Source organism: Phascolarctos cinereus, unplaced genomic scaffold (genome assembly GCF_003287225.1).
Source record: "Phascolarctos cinereus isolate Bilbo 61053 unplaced genomic scaffold, phaCin_HiC Scaffold_1;HRSCAF=81, whole genome shotgun sequence".
Classification (NCBI taxonomy): domain Eukaryota; kingdom Metazoa; phylum Chordata; class Mammalia; order Diprotodontia; family Phascolarctidae; genus Phascolarctos; species Phascolarctos cinereus.
The window spans coordinates 241808394-241830079 of NW_027555514.1; the positions used below are offsets into that span (position 1 = coordinate 241808394).

Here is a 21686-nt window from a genome sequence, read left to right on the forward strand (position 1 = left end):
CCAAGGACTCTTCCTCCTGCCAGACTCCAAAGATCCATTCTCCTCCCTGTCCAGTATACTCCCTGTACTTTCCCATCCATAGCCCCCAAAGACACCTGCACCTTTGGATTACCTCATCAGTGTTCCTGGCATTTCTTTCCCATGCTCTTTTCCATATAAACCCTAGCTCAACCCCTGATCAGGGCCGCTTGATTTGGGTGTGCATACCCCTTGCAGTCACAAGCTAATAAATCCACATTTTAAATTACGTCTGGGTCTCGCTCGCTGATTTCTTGGTACAATAAGACCCCACCCAACTTTACAAGGAATTTAATCTCATGGTGTTCTACTCAGATTTAGATGGGGAGAAAGTCTTTGATTAGATTGCCCAAGGCTGTGGGTAATATAGAAGTAAATGACATAATCAAAATTCATTAGACTAGGTCCAGCCCTTCATTGTAATATTCATTCTTTCTCATTACTTGTCACCAGAGTTGATTGTCACCCTCTGAATCACCCACTTTTCCAAGGCTATATAAACCTTGAGCCCACTGCCATCAGGGTCTTTGGCATTCAGGAATTCCACTGACCTCTTTTATTAAAATGCTAGCTAATAACGCTAAATAATAGCTAAAATGACTAATCACCCAGAAATTATGTCTCTCTAACGTTTTAAATGTCACAGTGTTAAAAGCAAAAAACAAACAAACAACTGTATCCTGTTACACTATGTAGAGAAGTAACCTCATTTACCACAAACCAATATCCTCAGACTTCCCTTTTGCTAATGCTATGCTTGCTGCTTTCTGTTGCCTCACAATTGAAGACAGGACACACCCTGCAAACATCAGTAAAGGTCTGATGCCTCATTCTTACAAAGTTTATTGGATACAGGAGTTGGATGGCCATGGACTCCTGGCTTGGAATAATTATATTTTCAGTTTTTTCTGTCTGCAGTTGGGCATATAAAATGGACACTCTGCCAAACATCGAAAATGAAGCTTTCATCAAAGAATGTCTCGACATTCATAACAAGTTTCGGTCACAAGTGAATCCCAAAGCCAGTAACATGCTGCGTATGGTAAGGAGACAATCATAATCCATGGCACATACAAAAGGAATAGACGTTCTTGGTTCTGTGGCAGATCCCTGGTAACTAGATTTCACTAAGTTGTTATGGCTTAACATGGAGAATAATTTTGCAAGACTGAGCTTTTTGGGTGGGGGTGGGAGAGAAGGGAAGTTACCATTTACATAACATTTTAAGGTTTGCAAAGTACTTTTCATAGCTATTATTAGGCAGTATTATTAACCTCATTTGATAAATAAAGAAACTAAGGTTCATAGATGTTAAATGATTTGCCCAGGGCTGTTTAGTTAGCAAGTGTCTGAGGCAGGATTCCATCTCAGGTCTTCTTGCAGCTGCCTGACAAACTTCCCAGTGGCAACTGGGAATGACCCTGGCATCAAGGCTCCAAGAACAATGTTTCATTACTCTTAGAATTTTCTTCTCTTTGCTCAGTGTTGTTGTTCATAGGGTTTTTTTTAATTGTATAACTTCTTGTTTGTAGGTTTTTCACTGTAATTGAGTTGATATTTTCTGTGTGTATTATACTATCTGTCCTTTAAGTTGTAAACTATTAGCTCTGTGACACTAGGGACAAATTTTTTTTCCAAAAGACCAAAGAAAACTCATTTGCAATGTTTCTTCTTTTTTTTCCTAAAATGAAATTTTATTGATATATTTTGCTTTCACATCATTTACATTTTCCAGTGTTTTTGGCATCCTCTTCCTTCCCTAGACATCCCTTAAAACACACACACACACACACACACACACACACACACACACACACACAGAATCAGCAAAACTAATCAACACATAAAAAAATTCTATGATATACAGTGCTCCATAACCATAGATGCCAAGCTCTGCAAAGAAAAGGGGGATGTACCTTATATATTTTCTTTAGGGCTCACCTTCGTCTTTATAGTTCATTGACATTCATATTCAACTGTTATTTTTTCCAGTTACACTGCTGTAGATATTGTGTATATTGTCATATAATTACATTCCTGTTTCTGCTAACTTCACTTTGTTTCAGTTCATGTCTTCCCTGTAATCCTTAGATTCCTTTTTTTAAAAAAAAATATTTTATTTTTTGGTGAGCAATTGGGTTTAAGTGACTTGCCCAGGGTCTCACAGCTAGTAAGTGTCAAGTGTCTGAGGCTGGATTATGAACTCTGGTCCTTCTGCCTCCAAGGCTGGAGCTCTATCCACTGAACCACCTAGTTGCTCCAGATTTCATATTTCTTATAAAACAATACTATTCCATCATTTATTTATTTAGCTATTCCTAACCATCTTTACTTAGCCATTCCTGATCAATGGGCATCCACTTTGTTTCTAGATTTTTACTACTACAGAAAAGTGCTATTATAAATATTTTGGTTCATAAAGGGCCTTTCAATTTATCATTTACCTCCTTGGATTATGTGTCTAGCTGTGGAATCTCAGGGTCAAGACACATGAATGTTTAGTCATTTTTTTTTTGCTCCCACACGATTCCACATTGCTTTTCTCAATGTTTGGACCAAATTATAGCTCCAATAATGCATTAATGCATCCATATTTCCACAACCCTTCCATTACTGATTATTTCTAATCTTTGGTCATCTTTACCAATTTTCTAGATTTTAAGAGAACTTGCTTTTATTTCTATTTTTAAAAATTACTATTACTAACTTGATGCATTTTGCTTGCATATGATTGTTAATAGACTGTATTTTATTTTCTTTTGAGAATTGTCGATTCATATCCTTTGGCCATTTATTGGACGGGGAACGGTTTCTGATCTTATACATTACTACTCATTTCCTATACCTCTTGGATATCACATGCTTATCAGAGCTATTTGATGATAACTATTTGACAATGTTCGTGTATGTAACTCTTGCTCAAAGGACCATTTGCACAGGACTCTGTCCTCATTGTTGGTGACTGACAATGCCCCATGCCTGTGTTAGGGATAGGCAGAGTAGGTGAGAGATGGAGAGAGAAGAGATTCATGCTCTTCTGGTTTCCGGTGTTAATAGAGAAGGTATGCCATTCCAACCTTCCTACAGGACTCTAGAGGGAGAATGACTCTGGGAAGAAGCTGATGTGTAGAGAAGCTGTCAGTCTGTATCATGTCCCTATCTCTAGTTTACTAAACTGGAAACTTTGGGTGAGATCTTTCCTCTAGGGTAAGATCTTAGACTCTTTCTCTTGGTTGAGCTGAGTTTTTTCACTTCCACAGGGAGAGCTTATTGAATATGTAATATTGGTCATGTATTCTTGTGTATGTACCTGCTCTGATTTCTGTGTTGCTATCAACTTGGATAGATGGGTTTATTTGCTATTTCCTATATGTATTCACTGTGGAATTGGTATCCTGTGGGAAAGAAGTCAAGTCTTAGATATGCAGCTTGGGCACCTCTTTATTAAGAGATAGTGATCAGAAACACAGCTTGAAGCTAAAAATTACTTTTCCTAGACTTACAATATTTAAGAGATGATCAGATAGACATAAATCTAACCTGGTACCCCTTGTCTCTGAGGAAAGCAGAAGAGTGACCAAGCTCTGGCCCCAACATCCTGCTTTTCCTCCTGGCAGGAATCAAAAATTCCCTTGGAGAAGAATGAGAGGAAGAGATGCTAGAAATATCTGTTCTTGGCTCCCCATGGGCCCTATCTAAACAGACTCATGTGGGCACATACAACCTATGTGAACAAAAACAAAACAATGCCCATATACACTACAAACCACTCTTCCACACAGAACATGTCCCAAGGAGTGGCAGGCCTATCCCATGCTTCCATTAACCCAAGTCTCCCCATCAAATTCTTGTTCTCCATTTCCTCAACAAATCCATGAGTGACAGATTCCTTGGGCTTATAATTCACTAACCTCTCTTTTCTTTTATAGAGCTGGGACACAGAATTGGCCAAGACTGCTAAAGCCTGGGCAAAAAAGTGCCAGTTTGCACATAATGTTGACTTGACAAATCCCAAGAAGTTGCACCCTACCTTTTCTTCGGTGGGAGAGAATATCTGGGTAGGCTCAATTGGGGCATTTTCTGAAGAATCTGCCATCAAGATGTGGAATGATGAGGTCAAAAACTATAACTTCCAGACTCAGAAATGTACTCATGTGTGTGGCCATTACACTCAGGTAATTTTTTCATTTGATTTGTAATGACCCCAAATAATGTATCAACAAATATTTGTTGTCCATTATGTATACTAGGCACTTGCTAGGCGATAGGGATACAAAGGCAGTAAAGAAACCACCCCTGCCCTCAAGAAGCTGATATTCTATTAGGGAGACAAAATGTACATGGGTAAGCATATAAAAATAAAAATTAAGAGGTTAGAAGGTGGGGTGCCAAAGGGCTAGCAGCTGCAGAGATCAGGAAAGGTATCACATACAAGGAGGTCCTAGAGCTGAGTTGTGATGGAAACTAGGGAATCTTAGAGGTAGAAGAGAGGAGAAGTTTATTACATACATGGGGCAGAGCCTATGGCAAAGTGAGAAAAGAGGAGATAGAATGTCATGTATGGAGAACAGCAAAGGATAGTTTGGCTAGACTATAGAATGCATAAAGGGGAATTATATATGATAATTCTATAAAGCTAGAGGAGCCTGGTTATGAAGTGCTTGAAGTGCTGGATAGAGAAGTATGTTTTTTAATCCTTGGGATAATAGGGAGTGTCATAAGTGGATTCATAATAACTGAGGAAACAAAGTCCAAGCTATGAGATCTATTAGCAGAGCAAGCATAATAAACTGGGTGTGGGGCCCCTCAGTAGGAACAAAGATTTTGAAGACAGATTTTGCACAGATTTTTACATATTGAAAGAAAACAATAAACAGGATACAAAACAGGATGTAGGATTAGGTAATCAGACTTCTTATTGGAAGAAAGCTCAGGGACTTTTCAAGTTGAGGGGTAGGAGTGGAAAGCAAGTGAATGGAATTCCCTCAGATCAGGTGATTTACAGGAAAACAACTAAATGGAGGTCTTTCACAAAATGGAGTCAGTGTTCAAAAGATGCAGCGAGTCTGGTTTTCACAGATGCCATTGGTTTTTATTGAACAAGAACATTTATTGAATGAGTGACCATGGGTAGATTATTTAACCTTTCTTTGAAATGTGTTAAATAATGCCTGTTAGAGTCACCTCACATGACGTATATAATGTATATAGATAATAGTAATAATATAATAGTAATGTATATAGATATACAGTAATAACTGATTTATACAGATCTTTAGTAATATATATAGGATATAATAAATATATAGTAATAATAATGGTAATGTAGATATATATAGATATATATATCTATATATATATATATATATATATATAGAGAGAGAGAGAGAGAGAGAGAGAAGAGAGAGAGAGAGAGGACAGAGAGAGAGGACAGAGAGAGAGACATAGACAGACAAACAGAGAGGCAGAGAAGAGAGAGAGAAGGAGAGACAGAGAGGCAGAGGCAGAGAGAAGAGAAAGAGAGACAGAAGGAGAGACAGAAAGAGAAGCAGAGACAGAGACAGAGAGAGAGAGAGAGAGAGAAAGAGAAAGAGAGGGAGAGACAAAAACAGAGAGGCAGACAGAGAGACACAGAGAGAGAGGAGAGAGACACACACACAAAGACAGACAGACAGAGAGGCAGAGGCAGAGAAGAGAGAGAGAGAGACAGACAGAGAGACAGAGACAGAGAGAGACAGAGAGGCAGAGGCAGAGAGAAGAGAAAGAGAGAGGAGAGACAGAAAGAGAAGCAGAGACAGAGAGAGAGAGGCAGAGGCAGAGAGAAGAGAAAGAGAGAGAGAGAGAGAGAGAGAGAGAGAGAGAGAGACAAAGACAGAGAGAGAGACAAAGACAGAGAGAGAGAGAGAAGGAGAGACAGAGAGGCACAGACAGAGAGAGACAGAGGCAGAGAGAAGAAAGAGAGAGAGAGAAGGAGAGACAGAGAGACAGAGAGAGAGACAGAGAGAGACGAAGACAGACAGACAGGCAGAGAAGAGAGAGAGAGAGAGAGAGAGAGAGAGAGAGAGAGAGAGGAGAGATAGACAGAGAGGCAGAGACACACACAGAGAGGAAAGAGAGAGAGACAAAGAGAGAGACAAACAAAGAGGCAGAGAGAAGAGAAAGAGAGAAAGGAGAGGCAGAAGAGACAGAGAGAGAGAGGCAGAGGCAGAGAGAAGAGAAAGGGGAGACAGAGAGAGACAGAGAAAGAGAGACTGGAGGCAGGGATACTAATTAGCAAGCTATTGCAATTATCCTGGACACCTACCTGTGAATGGAGAGATGAATGTGAGAAATATGGTAGACTAGAGCCCACAGGGCATAGCAAATCACTGGATATTAAGGAATGGTGTTGCCCCTTCCTCAATATGTTTCTCAAATAACATGGTCTGGGAAAGTAGAGGGGAGAAGAAACTCTTAGGATGGGTCCCAAAAAAAGGAGGGGTATAGGATGATGAATTAGAGAGGTGGCATCAGCAGCATTCCTCTCTCGTCACCAACTGGCATTAGTGCTACTCTCTAGGTGGTCAGTGCCCAAGTTTTTCATATTTCCTTTTCATAGATACCACAGATGAGTCTAAGAGGGTGGAGGATGGGAGAATCAACATGGGTTCAAGATATACAGGCTACCACTTGGGCCATATTCCATCACAGATCTCATCACAGCCAAAGAGGTCACAGTCTTGCCTCTTCTCCACGTCATTTCTTCACATTTATCTACTAGCCTCTTTTCCTTCTGCTAACAGAAAAAAAAAACAGTTCTAGAATTTTAAAAGGAGGTGGTGGTGAATGAGATCATAAGTATATGGGGAAGAAGAAAGAGTTATATCTGAAACATGAAGTATACTGCCCTACCCAATTCTGTACCTACCAACAATGGAAAGGCTGCTTCAGCAACTTGGACAAAGCACACTTGAGATTTGTGGACAAGAAATACCAAATGTAAAATAAATAATCTAAATGTAGTTTAACTTCATCATAAAAGAGCTTAGGTGGTTGTCAGGCTCCAGAGAATACTCAGGCATACAAAACTCTTCTTAAGAGGGTCCAATTAGACTCATAATAATGATAGTTAGCATTTTATATAGTGATTAAAGTTTGCAAAGCATTTTGCATATGTTATCTCCCTTGACCCTGACAACAATCCTGGGAGGCAGGTGTTATTATTATCACTAGTTTACAAGTGAGAAAAATGAGACAAAAACAGCGGTTAAATGATATATTTAGTGTCATGTGGGTAGTCAGAGGTAGGATTCAAGATCATGTCTTCCTGATGGAATATTCCCTGCTATAACCTTTTTGAATCAAAGCCCTTATTTTCTTTCAGGTTGTTTGGGCAAATAGTTACAAGGTTGGCTGTGCAGTTCAATTTTGCCCAAAACTTACAGGGACTCCCATTAGCAACGGAGCACTTTTTGTGTGTAACTATGGACCAGCGTAAGTTCTTCTGTTAATCTGTCTGAAAGTCATTTATTTTGATCCCTGAAAGTGAGTTAAAAGAAATCTATATGTCTGTCTTGAAATAATGCTGACAGTACAAGTGGCAGACCTTGAATAAAGAGCTATCCCTGCCTTTGTATGGAGAAACACACACACACACACACACACACACACACACACACACACACAATTAGAAGTTCATGACCAAAGTTTTAATCATAAAATAATTTAGTTGGTGTGTGTACCTAATTATAATTCACTTTGTTTCTCTTCAAAGTTACAATAAAAGAAGGTGTGTGGTACAGTTTATAGGATGTTCTGTGAAGCACTGGAAAACCATGGTTTCACGTTCTTCCTCTGACACACTTACAGGGAGTTTAAAATTGTTCAACCTACAATAAAAGAAACTGAGGCAGAATCTCAAGGGTCCATGATTCCCTCTAATGAAGTGGACCCACAATCTTTCTCATGATCTAAGATGCTCATGGTCCCCAGGATTGTGTTTTCATATGATTTGATGCCCAAATATGCAAAAGAGGCATGGTAAAATGCAGAATCTCATTGATTGATAGATCTTGCTCCTGAGGACCAAAAATGATGTATTAGCTAAAAAATGGTATATTGCAGGGAGGTCTTGGGTTGGGCAAAGCACTTATGACCACTGACTAACCAGTCAGAAGATGGTCATGAGATGGTCACTCGGTCATGCTGGACAACAGAGAGTGGCCCAGAGGCACAAAAATCCAAAGAATCAAAGCATCCCACCCATGCAGGGTTTAGACATGGAACTTGAGCAAAGCAGGATGGAGATATCTTTGTCTGCATTCTTGTTGTGTAAGTGAACATCATAGCTGGTGAACAAGTAGTGAACATTACGTTAAAGTCTGAGGCTGATTATAAAGGTCCAATAGAAGATACCCTGTCTTATCTAATTATCCTTATATGATCTATGTAAAATATCAAACTGATTAACGCTGACTGAAATAAGGTAGGGGTTCTAATGAATCATATCTCACATTCATTGGAATTCAGGGGTGGGGAACCTGCAGCCTCAAGGCCATATGTGGCCCTCTAGGTCCTCTAGCACAGCCCTTTGATTGAATCCAGACTTCACAGAACAAATTCGTTAAGTCAAAGGGCCACAGTTGAGGACCTAGAGGGCCACATGTGGTCTTGAGGCTGCAGGCTGCCCACCTCTGCGGGATTAGATTATGGGTGAATCATAGCATCATAGATTTAGAACTCAAAGGACCTTAGAGCATATTAAATCCAACCTTCTCTCTTTCTACAAGTGAGGAAACTGAGTCACTTAACATCTTTGAGACTCATGTAGTTTTCTGAGTTACTGGATGGAGTATCCAGTCTGGGAATTCCCACATCAATTTAATCATAGGTCTTTGGCACATAGGTATATGCAAAGTGAGAGACAAAGTATAATCTATAGGTCTAAGTCTTAATTAAATCTCACAATTAAGGAAAGACAAAGTATGGAATGTTGTTATAATACAATGTGGTTGATTTTTTAAAAATTATAAGTATTTAAATAATAAAATAAAAATAAATGAATATTGTCCCCTGGAAAGCCGTGTCCCTTTAGGGCAGTTATATGATTGTTTCGATGGTACTTCCATTGTTCAAGCTATTGGGGGAACTTTCTTTTAAGTTGCTCCCAGAATCTGATGCAGTCCTGCTTGGCCATCATGAAGGGTGGCAATTCCTCACCTTTTAAAAGGGTTGGATGCCCTTTTAGGCAAATTGCTAAACCTTTTTTTGCCTCAATTTCCTCACTATAAAATGGGGATAATAGCAGCTACTCCCCAGAGTTGCTGTGAGGATCAAATGAGATAATATTTGTAAAATGCTTAATGCATTGTGCCTGGCACTTATGGATGCTTAATAAATGCTTCCTCTCTTCCCCCCTTTCTCTTCTTTGAGGGTAGGGACCTTGTATATTACCTTGTATTCCCAATGCCTGGCACGTGGCAGATACTTCACTCATGCTTTTTGGATTAATGAAATGAAAAGTGAACCCTACATTACAGATTAAAAAAAAAAGGTGAGGCTCAGACTTGATCATGTGGGGGTGGATTTTGAACTTAGAAAGTCTTACACTTAATGACCTTCACTGAGCCCCTCGAGTGTCAGAGATATAGAGATAGGAGGAAGCTACAAAGTCATCTAGTCTTCTGTACTTGTTTTACACTTCAGGGAAAAAAAGGTACAGGATATTGTGACTCACTCAAAACCACACAGGATACTAAGTGACAGGGCCTCTTTCAACCCAGGTCCTCTGCCCTGGATAGCATTTGTTTGGGTCATTTTGATAAATTAAACTGGCCCAACTCCCAGTGATTTGAATACAATAAAATTAGATCTGATTCCTTTCTGTGGAAAACAAACCATCCCTACAGAAACTGACCAGACAGTGATGACACTTAGTTCTCACTTCCTGTTTGTGATCAATCGTGCTTTTGATGGGTTAGTTGGCACTATTTGTGAGAGGAAGTCTTCTCTGAGTACTGATTTATATCAGATGAATTTCATGGCAGAAAACAAAAGCAACATCATCTCTCTATGCTTCCCCACCATCCTCTCTCCAGTCTTCATTCCTGTGAATGTTAGGAAGTGCCTTTGCCCCACACTTAACCCTGATCCTTTAGCACGGGACAGTCAAGCATCCTTCTCCCAATTTTTGTTGTCGGTCTTTGCCCTTTGTTTTTGAAGAGGACCAATGACATCATGGGGTGATGACTTCTAGCATGAATTGGATTTAAGTTCACTGTCTGACTTTTGTCTCCCAGTTAAGTAAGTCAGAGAAAGGACAGAAGGGGGGACTTCTACTTTGGTGTCCACATTCCTCCCCTTATACACCTGGACCATAAAAGGAAAAATTATCTGGTCCACTGAGGAGGAAAAGAACTAAAATTAGCTGCTTCAGTTTCACTAACTTTTGAAGCCCCCCTAAAGTGTAAGGACGGCTAAGTATCTGCCTAGTGAAACTACTGGATGGATAATTGAGAGTGTACACTGATTTTCCTTTTGTGACTCATGAATTTGTTCTGACGATATTTCCAGAAGAAACCCAAACTGGTTTGAGCCATGACAGCATAATAAAAAGTATATGGTGTCCCAAGGTGAATACATGGAAGGGAATAACATTCATTTAGACTTAGGAGTTCTGGCAAGCTGATTAAAACGAAAAAATGAAAAACAAAAAATAAACTTCTTATTTTAGGACAATATGTTTGGAGGCAAAGAGAATAGGCCCAGATGTTCCTATCTCATGAGCCATTTGCATTTGGTAGAAGCTTTCTATTTGGTAGGATCAAGAAGAGTTTGCCATAACAAAGTAAATGAGCCTGGACCATAAGGATGGTTCAGTGTTGAGACTGGCTGACCTAGTGATGCTTGGCCTGGAAGTGAATATGCCCTATTCTTCCAGGAGCCACTGATCCCTGCCCGGCTTACCTTCTACACTCCAGGCCTTTCATCCTTTTGAATTAGCTCAGGGGCTCATAGTCTTTTGAAACCATATGTATCAATTAATGAACACTGTTCTTCTACTTCACAGAGGAAATTATGTTTACATGCGACCATATGAAGAGGGAAAACCCTGCAGTGCCTGCAAAGAGGATACGTGTATAAACCAGCTGTGTGGTCAGTCAATATCCTTAGCTATTCGGAACGTCAGGCCCAGTGCTCTATCCACTGGGCTACCTAGCTGCCCCAGTATAGCAGGAAAGGGAGCAATAAAAAATAACCATAAACTTATGTAGCATATTGTCATGAATATATGCACCATTACTAGATAAAACTACTCTTATTGATGATGATGATGATGGTGGTGGTGGAGAAAAAAGGAAAGAAGGAAGGGAGGGAGGGAGGCAGGGAGAGAGAGGGAGAGGGAGAGAGAGAGAGAGAGAGAGAGAGAGAGAGAGAGAGAGAGAGAGAGAGAGAGAGAAGAGAGAGAGAGAGAGAGGAGGCAGGGGAAGGGGGGGAGGGAGAGAGGAAGGAAGAGAAGGAAGGGGATCCACAGACTGTCTGAGCACATCCCTGACAAACTGTTGGCTTTAAAAATTAAGTATAACTCTTTTGCTTTAGTACCCAACGTTAGCTAAAAGTTAATTCTAAAACTCTCTGTACAATTTCTTCCTATTTTGCATTTCCTAAACTTCTTCACTCCTCATGTAGTTAGATACCTGTTTCTTATATACAGCATATTCTCTTCATCTTCCCTATTTCCTCTTAAGAAATGTACCATTTCTCACATGATAGGACAGTGTGAGGAGGGCACATTCTTTTCTTTTTCTTTTCTTTCTTTCTTTCCTTCCTTCCTCTTCCTTCCTTCCTTCCTTCCTTCCTTCCTTCCTTCCTTCCTTCCTTTCTTCTCTTTCTTTCTTTCTTTCTTTCTTTCTTTCTTTCTTTCTTTCTTTCTTTCTTTCTTTCTTTCTTTCTTTCTTTCTTTCTTATCAGTGATGTTTGCACAATTAATCACACTCTTCCCTAGTAGTTCCTCTTGAACCCACAGCCTGCATTTCTGTAATGGTCAGCTGAGGTTCACAGTAGTCAGTCGGTGATCATGGCAGAGAATTCTTCTATGAGTAAAGGAAGTAGTTAAGATGGGAATGGAGCCTGCAGTCTCGGTCCCAGTATCACCATCTTCTTCTAATCAATTGGGCATCATGGCCAAGATTTTTTTTTCTATAAAGAAGCACTATGTTATGTGCATGTCTTCAGATGAAGAAAGTGACCTGGACATAATCCCCTAATTAATATCTGAAATACCAACATATAAGTAGATAATGGTTTGATACTTCTGGTTAAGATGGTATCCCTAGAGTTGCCTGGCTCTGCCACAGACATTCCAGCAAAGTTCTAAAACTCCACAGGGGGTAGTAGAGCCAAGATGGCAGAGTAAAAGCAATGACTTGCTTGAGGTCTCCCCCACACCCCTCCAAATACCTGCAAAAATGGCTCTAAACAAATTCTAGAGTAGCAGAACCCACAAAAAGACAAAGTGAAACAAATTTCCAGCCCAAGACAACCTGGATGGTTGATGGGAAAGGTCTACTGCAACAGGTTGGGAGAGGAGCACAGTTCAGTATGGGCTATGCAGGTAAAGACCAGACCTCAGCGAACCCAGGGCAGGCCTCAGGGGACTGAATCACTAGCAGCTGTAGTGATTCTAGGCTTCTCAACCCACAAATGCCAAAGACAACTTAGAAAGTCAGTAGGAAAGGTCTGTCAGACCTCGGTGAGAGAGGAGCACAGTCCAGGTCCCAGTCCTGGTGCAGCCCTGGGTGGCGGTGGTGGTGGCTACTTCTGGAGCTCTTGGCCCACAGACTGTGGGAGATTGAGTGGCTGATCAGAGGGGGATTGCAGGGATCTCTTTGCTGGTGCTGAGGCAGGATTCTCTTGCTTTGCCCATGCTTGGACCTGGGTGGCAGTCCTGGGGTGAGGAGGAGCACTGGCATGGTGGAGTGGTGGTGAAGAGTAAATTCTCCTCACAGTTCCAAGGCAGAAAAGAGTGCTTGTGGTCACTCATAGATCAGAGCACAGGCCAGGAAGGGAGTAAACACCTCACCTTTGATCATACCACCTTAAAAGAACTGGAAATTTATAGGTCCCTAGAAGTATCTCTGAAAACAGATGCACAAAACCCCTGAAGCTTGGGACAGTACACCCCCCACACTGGAAGCAGCAGAGCCCTTTTTTTTTTTTTGGCAATTGAGGTTAAGTGACTTGCCCAAGGTCACACAGCTAGTAAGTGTCAAGCATTTGGTCTGAGGCTGGATTTGAACTCAGTTACTCCTGACTTCAGGGCCAGTGCTCTATCCACTGTGCCACTGAGCTACCCCCAGAGCCCTTAACAAAGAGTTTAAAAATCAAGTAATTGGCAGGGAACGTGAGCAAACATCACAAAAAAGTCAGACCATAGAATCTTACTTCGGTGACAAGGGAGATCAAAACATACATTCTGAACAACACAACAAAATCAAAGCTCCTACGTCCAAAGCCTCCAGGAAAAATATGAATTGGTCCCAGGCCTTGGAAGAGCTCAAAAAGGATTTTGAGAAGTAAGAGAAGCAGAGGAAAAAATGGGAAGAGAAATGAGTGATGCAAGAAAATCATGAAAAACAAGTCAACAGCTTGCTAAAAGAGACCCCAAAAAATACTGAAGAAAATAACACTTAAAAAATAGCCTAACCCAAATGGCAAAAGAGGTCCAAAAACCCAATGAGGAGAAGAACACCTTCAAAAGCAAAATTGGCCAAATGGAAAAGGAGGTCCTAAAGCTCACTGAGGAAAAGAATTCCTTAAAAATTAAAATGGAGTAAATGGAAGCTAATGACTCTATGAGAAATCAAGAAATTATAAAACAAAACCAGAAGAATAAAAAAAAAAAGACAATGTGAAATATCTCATTGGAAAAAACTGACCTAGAAAACAGATCCAGGAGAGATAACTTAAAAATTATTGGACTACCTGAAAGTCATGATCAAAAAAAGAGCCTAGACATCATCTTTCAAGAAATTAAGGAAAACTGCCCTGATATTCTAGAACCAGAGGGTAAAATAGAAATTGAAAGAATCCACCAATCACCTCCTGAAATACATACCAAAAGGAAAAGTCCTAGGAATATTACGACCAAATTCTAGAGTTCTCAGGTCAAGGAGAGAAAACACTGCAAGCAGCCAGAAAGAAACAATTCAAGTAATGTGGAAATACAATCAGGATAACACAAGATTCAGCAGCCTCTACATTAAGGGATTAGAGGGCTTGGAATACGATATTCCTGAGGTCAAAGGAACTAGGATTAAAACCAAGAATCACCTACCCAGCAAAACTGAGTGTAATCAATGAAGGGAAAAAATTGACATTCAGTGACATAGAAGAATTTAATGTATTCTTGAGAATACATTCTTGAGAGCTAAATAGAAAAATTGACTTTCAAATACAAGACTCAAGAGAAGCATGAAAAGGTAAACAGGAAAGAGAAATCATAAGGGACTTATTAAAATTAAGCTGTTTACATTCCTACATGGAAGGATGATATTTGTAACTCATGAGACCTTTGTCAGCATTAGGGTAGTTAGAGGGGGAAATATCTATAGATATAGATAGACAGGCAGATAGATAGACAGATAGAGCGATAGATAGATCGAGGGCACAGGGTGAGTTGAAGAAAAAAGGATGACATCTAAAACAGAAAATTAAGGGGTGAGAGAGGAATGTATTGGGAGGAGAAAGGGAGAGGTAGAATGGGTCAAATTATCTCACTTAAAACAGACAAGAAAAAACTTTTTACAGTGGAGGAGAAGTGAAGGGAGGTGAGAGGGAATGAGTGAATCATCCACATTCTATTGGGGGAAGAATTTGGTGGTTGTCCACCATGGTTTTGAAGCAGTAGCCACAAAGTGACATGGAAGGTTTGGCTCCAGGCAAGGGGGCAAAACTCAACACTGAGTCCTGTGTCCTGAGGGAAAAGTCCAAGATTCTGATGAAGGGGTGCTTAGAGGAGGGAAGATGAGAACAATGACTGGAGTGGAGGCAGCATATCTCAGAAGCAGTGGCTGGAAATCATGCTCTTATATGGTACAGTGGAAAGAGTCACGGACTAGAAGTCAGGAGACCTAGACTGTAATCAGTGGTGTTCCGGATAAAATAACCAGCTTTCCTAATTAATCTACATTATTAACATTTTCTTAAGTCCAGATGATCAATAAAACAATATATCAAGTTTGCTAATTCCCAAGGTATAAATGCTCACATTTGGTAGATAGATATAAAGATAGATAGATAGATGTGAAAATTTAACAACCATCACTCATCAGCTAGTTAGAGCAGGCTCCCACATACCCTAATGCTGACTCTATCATTAGCTTCTTGCTGTGACCATATGTATATCACCAGCTCTCTAGCGCTGCTTCTTCATCTGTAAAATACAGTTTCTATCTCCTAAGGTCCCTTCTGCCTCATAATTTGTGATTCTGAATCTTTCCCAGACCCAAAGAAATTATAGCTTTTTCCTCTTCTCATTGTCATATTGCCTCAATTTTTCCTTGTATGCATCTTCACATTTTTCCTATCCCACAATCAAAAGCAGGAACTCCTTCTTGAAACTATCTTTTTAGAAGATTTTGGAAATCATGTTCTACTGCCACTGAATAACCTTCACAACTCTATAACCCCAGCGTGAACCACAGACTGCTTAGGATTACGGAGGAGCCTTGGGAACAGGATGTTGGTTGTCTGCAAGAGTGCCATTCACTGCTCAGAAATAGAACCCAGCCTCTTTTGTGCAATAAGCCAAGGATAAAGATAATTATGTAATTATGGGGAAACTAGACTTCTTTCCAAATATTCAGGTGATTGTTTTCATTCAACTTCCTATTTGGAGATGGTCTGAGGTATAGAGGTAGTAGGACTTATATCAGTCATTTTGCAGGTGCTGAGGCACTTTTCTTTCACCCTTTGGGATACTAAGCTGACATCAGTCTTGCTCTATAATTCCAAAGGGTCAGGAGGAGCTATTATTCTGCTCTGCACTCCTGGGCACCATGCAGTCTCATTTTCAGCCTAGCTATTTTCAGCTATGCCAGCACCTTTCCAAAGTCCTTCTCCTCCCCTCGTGTCCTCTCCACCTCTTGCTCCATGAAATAGAAATCAGGATTGCCATTGTCAACAGAAAGAACATGTTAACCCTACTGTTTCATTAGACATCTTTGTGACTTCCCAAACCTTACATAATGCCCTGGCCGCCATTCCCTTTTGTACTGTAAAATTTTTTGACGGCAAGGACTGTCTGGCTTTGTACTTATATGTCCAGCTTGTCACATACCTGAGCTTTACAATAATTTACTCAAAAAAAAATGTCAATTTATATGCTATTTTGCATATTGATTTAAAATCCATTAATATTCCCAACCATTTATGGCTTACAGACTCCAATCTAGTCTTGCCATTAAATTCCAATTAAAAGCTGACATTCATATCAGCTATTCACGACAGGTAGGTGGTGCGGTAGGTAGAGTGGCAGGCCTGGAGTTAGGAAGACTCATCCTCCTGAGTTCAAATCTGCCCTCAGATACTTACCCTGAGCAAATCACTTAATCCTGTTTGCCTCAGCTTCCTCATCCCTAAAATGAGCTGGAGAAGGAAACAGCAAACCACTCTAGTATCTTTGCCAAGAAAACCCCAAACGGGGTCACAAAGGGTTAGACACAACTGAAATGACTAAACAACATTCACACAGCCAATTTGTGCTTTACAGCTATCTAATGATCTTTATGATGACCATAAGATGCTACACGATGTAGGTGTTACAGGTATAATTTTGCAGACTGAGATGCAGAGAAGTACCTTGCTCAAAGCTACCTAATAAATAGGCTTCAGAGGCAGGATTTGAACTTAGTGCTCTTCTGACTTCAAGTCTTTCTCTCTTCTCAATATACCATTCTGTTCTATTCATGAAACTATCATTTCCCTAATTTTAGGCAATCCTCAAGTCACTTTAAGGCATTCCATTCTAAGAATCTAGTGTTTATAAAAAAGAATCTTAACTTTCAGTGAGAAATGCCATATTTTTCTAAATGTTAGGAATAACTGTCAAGCTATACTATTAGCTAATGGGGAAAATGAAGATATTCTACCTGCTCTAGGTCTAGTACAAAGGAGACAAATCTCTGCCCCAATAATTCTTTCTTGCCTGCTGTCTTTTTATTGACTCATAGAAGAATATGTGCAATGTGTATTAGGCAAACATCTGTGAAGTGAGTTAGCTTATAAAACAATGGAAATGTCAGTCATTCTGATTATAATCACCTGTTTACATTTCTTCTCTCATCCCCACAGCAAATCCAAATCGTGACGGAGATATAGGTATGTACAACAAATATTGCTTCAATAAAACAAGAATGAATGATATCACCATATCATGAGAAACGGTGGCTAAGAATTGATGTCTTTCACAGATAAGCAACATGTGGAGGAGGCTGGCACACGTCAACGGAGTGTTTCTCTTGTTCTCATCTTGGTGCCACTTTTGATTATATTGTCTATCATATTGGCCATTTTGATAAAGCATTATTACCCAAGGTAAACTATTTCTAAGTAACTTTAATCAAAAGAGAATATGGGATAATATCATCCTTAAAAATGTCTGAACCACAAAAGATTTCTAATTCAGGAAGGGAAATGCATTTCTGAATATTTTTAAAGATCTAAAAATTTAAACTGAGTTTTAAATTATTTGCTTTCCTACCACTTGGTGTCACAACAGAAACCCAATACCTCAGGGTAAATAGAACAAAAAGTCCAACCCAGGGAGAGTTTTGATAGGAGCCTTCTCTTCCTTAACCAAAAAAAAAATTATATGAAGTTTATGGCTGCAGAAACCTTTGTACATTCATGCACTGGGTACCATATAATGGAAGACTCTAATTAGGTTTATTTTCCAACAGACTATAAGCTCCTTGAGGGTGGGGACTGTCTTTTACCTATTTCTGTATCTACGACAGTTAGCATAGAGCCTGGCACAAGGTAGGCACTTAATAAATGTTTGCTGACTGTTAATTCTATTTACCATGCCTTTTATAATTAAATGTTAATAACTGATAATAAATCTATTTGAACTAAGACTTATTTAAAAAATGTGTATTGTACTTGAGATCTCTGGTTTCTTTTTGAAATGTCTGTTGCTCACCTTTACCACATCCTTTATAATAATCAATTTGAAGTGCAAGAGTGAAAAAAAAAAGTTACACCTGTGGATTTAGAAACTATATAGTCTCACTCAATTTTATTTTACAGTTGAGAAAATGGACATGCAGAGTATAAAGTGACTTTACAATCTTTAAATCTCTCTATAAATGTGATTATCAGTAATCAGTTACCTTTCCAAGGTCTCACGAGGAAACGGAAGCAGAGCTGCAACCAGAATCTGGTCTCTGGCTTTCTAGTGAGGCTCTTTCCACTACATTTTGCTGTCTGTCCTTTGAAATGTTTTCTGTCTGATTCTCTGGAAATCCACAGTATCTTACACTTAGGAAGCCACACAGAAATTTTTTCATCAGGAGGAACTAAAACAGTGTTGTAGAGTGGGAAGAACGCTTTAACTTGGGAATTACAGAACCTGAGTTTGAACCCCAGATCTATTTCTTATTACTGGGTGATACTGCACCTAACCTCTTTGGGCCTGTTTCATCATCTGTTTAAAAAACAAAAAACAAAAACTGAGGTTGAAGAACTCCAAATGGATATAAGACTTAGCTAGAAAAGGGCAAATCCACAAACAAATTAGAGGAACAAGGAAGAAAGTTCTTGCACAAACAAAACCAATGAAGCTATGATTAGAAGGGAAACATTTCACTGGGAAAATATCTTTGCAGGAAGCTACTCTAATAAGAGTCTCATTTCATGGGTGTGTATGTATGTATGTATGTATGTATGTATGATTTAAATATGTAAGAGTCCACAACTTCTTAAACTTTTTCCACTCATGACCCCTTCAGCACTTCTTAAACTGTGAGTTTAAAAGCACTAAGAGTCATTCCCTAATTAATAAAAGGTCAAAAGATGCAGTTTTTAAAAATAAAAACTCAAACTATCAATAACCATATAAAAATATATTCCAAATCATTAATCAGAGAAATTAAAATTTAAACAACAGTGAGGTTTCACCTCACACTCATCAGACTGGCAAAGTTGACAAAAAAGAAAAACGGCAACTGTTGTTAGGACTTCTCGAAAACAAGAACACTGAGGAAGTATTGATGGTACGGTGACTTAGATTTAAAAAGTGATTTGGAACAAGGCCCAGAAAGTGATCAGACTAGGTGTAAACCCTTTGACCCAGCTAAGCCATTGCTAAGCACGAGAGCAATGAAAAAAGAAAAGGACTCCTATGTATAAAAATATTTATAGCAGTTCTTTTTGTACTGGTAAAGAACTAAAAATGAAGGTGGTATCTTCCAATTGGGGAATGGTGGAACAAATTATGATATATTAGTGTAATCAGGGGTGTGTTGGTAAATGTTTAACAATTGGCTCTTTAGGGGAAAAAAAGCTGTGCATGACATACTTTTAAATTTAATCTGTATTATTAACACTTTATCACCTTAAGTCTAGATAAGCAACAAAACAATGAATCAAGCCCTGATTTGCAGCATTTGCTCATTTCTGACTTGTAAAATAATGAGCTCTTGGAAGCAATTCAAAGCTGTCTCCAGCACACTCCTGAATGTAATGCAATACTACTGTGCAATAAGAAATGATGAAAGGAGAGGGTGTGGGATGGGGGGTGAAGCCAAGATGGCAGAGAGAAGTCAGGAAGTAGCCTGAGCTCTCCCTGTTTTCCCCTGGAAATGTTAAATTAAGCCTCTAAAAGAATTATGGAGAGAGCCCAGCATAGGTGGTGTCCGGACAAGCCAGCAGGGAGGCTACTGGACACAGCACAGATCAGCACCCAAGGTCCTGTGGTCCTGGCTCAGCAGGCCAGTGGTACAGCCGGCCAACTGTGAGGCCTCCATCCCCAGCACAGTAGGCAAACTGCCAGCCCCAGAATCCAGGGCACAACAGCCACAACAAGGCTGTGGGCAAGCCATTATCCCCAGAAGCCCCCAGTGCAGAAAGCCAGTGACCAGGCCCCTGGCCCCCAGTGCAAGAAACTTGGTGCCCCATGTACCCCAGAAGCAGAGCTCAACTTTTAAAAATGAGCAAAAAAGACAAAAGAGCCCTGATCTAGAGAGCTACTATGGTGACAGGAAAGATTCAAACACAAACTCAGAAAAAGACAACGATGTCAAAATGCCTGCATGCTAAGCCTCAAAGGAGAATACGAATTGGTCTCAAGACCAAAAAGACCTCTGGAAGAGCTCAAAAAGGATTTTAAAAATCAAGTAAGAGAGGCAGAAGAAAAACTGGGGAAAGAAATGAGAGTTATGCAGGAGAATTATGAAAAAAGAATCAATAGCTTGGAAAAGAAAGCACAAAAACTGACTGAAGAAAACAACTCCTTAAAAAAATAGGATTGGCCAAATAGGAAAAAAGAAATCCACCAAAGAAAACAATTCCTTTAAAAGTAGAATTGGCCAAATGGAAAAGGAAGTACAAAAGCTAACTGAAGAAAATTCTAATTTCTTAAAAATTAGAATTGGGCAAGAAGAAGCTAATGATTCTATGAGACATCAAGAATGAGTCAAACAGAATCATGAGAATGAAGAAATATAAGAAAATATAAAATACTTCCTTGGAAAAAACAACTGACCTAGAATATAGATCCAAGAGAGATAATTTAAGAATTACTGGACTACCTGAAAGCCATGGTCAAAAAAAAGAGCCTGGACAGCATCTTTCAAGAAATTATCAACCAGAGGGTAAAAGAGTCATTGAAAAGATCCACCGATTCCTTCCTGAAAGTGATCGCAAAATGAAAACTCAAAAAGCCACTGTAACCAAGATTAGGAGGGAAGCAGAAAACTGGGAAAGAATTTTTACAGTGTCTCTGATAAAGGTCTCATTTCTAAAATATATAGAGAACTAAGGCAAATTTATAAGAATACAAGTCATTCTCCAGTTGATAAATGGTTAAAGGATATGAACAGGGAGTTTTCAGAGGAAGAAATTAAAGCTATCTATACTCATATGAAAAAATGCTCTAAATCACTATTGATTAGAGAAATACAAATCAAAACAACTCTGAGGTACCACATGATACCTATCAGATTGGCTAACACGACAAAACAGGAAAATGATAAATGTTGGAGAAGATGTAGGAAAACTGGAACACTAATGCATTGTTGGTGGAATTGTGAACTGATCCAACCATTTTGGAGAGCAATTTGGAACTACGCCCAAAGAGCAATCAAACTGTGTATACCCTTTGATCCAGCAATAGCACTACTAGGTCTGTGTCCCAAAGAGATAGTAAAAAGGGAAAAGGACCCACATGTACAAAAATATTCACAGCAGCTCTTTTTGTGGTGGCAAAGAATTAGAAATTGAGGGGATGCCCATCAATTGGGGAATGGCTGAACAAGTTTTGGTATGTGAATGGAATGGAATACTGTTGTGCTATAAGAAATGATGAGCAGGTGGGTTTCAGAAAAACCTGGACTTACATGAACTGATGCTGAGTGAAGTGAGCAGAACCAGGAAAACGTTGTACTTGGTAACAGCAACATTGTGCGATG

At 39.5% G+C, this 21686-nt stretch overlaps 1 protein-coding gene across 1 annotated transcript; it reads left to right on the top strand.

The window, feature by feature from the left end:
• Positions 1-781: 781 nt before the first annotated feature.
• Positions 782-18134, top strand: GLIPR1 (GLI pathogenesis related 1). The gene is made up of 6 exons (XM_020968876.2): positions 782-1060; positions 3948-4193; positions 7382-7491; positions 11066-11151; positions 17350-17376; positions 17469-18134. The coding sequence occupies exons 1-6, from the start codon at positions 881-883 to the stop codon at positions 17594-17596; spliced, it is 777 nt and encodes a 258-aa protein (XP_020824535.1). The 5' UTR covers positions 782-880; the 3' UTR covers positions 17597-18134.
• Positions 18135-21686: the final 3552 nt, after the last annotated feature.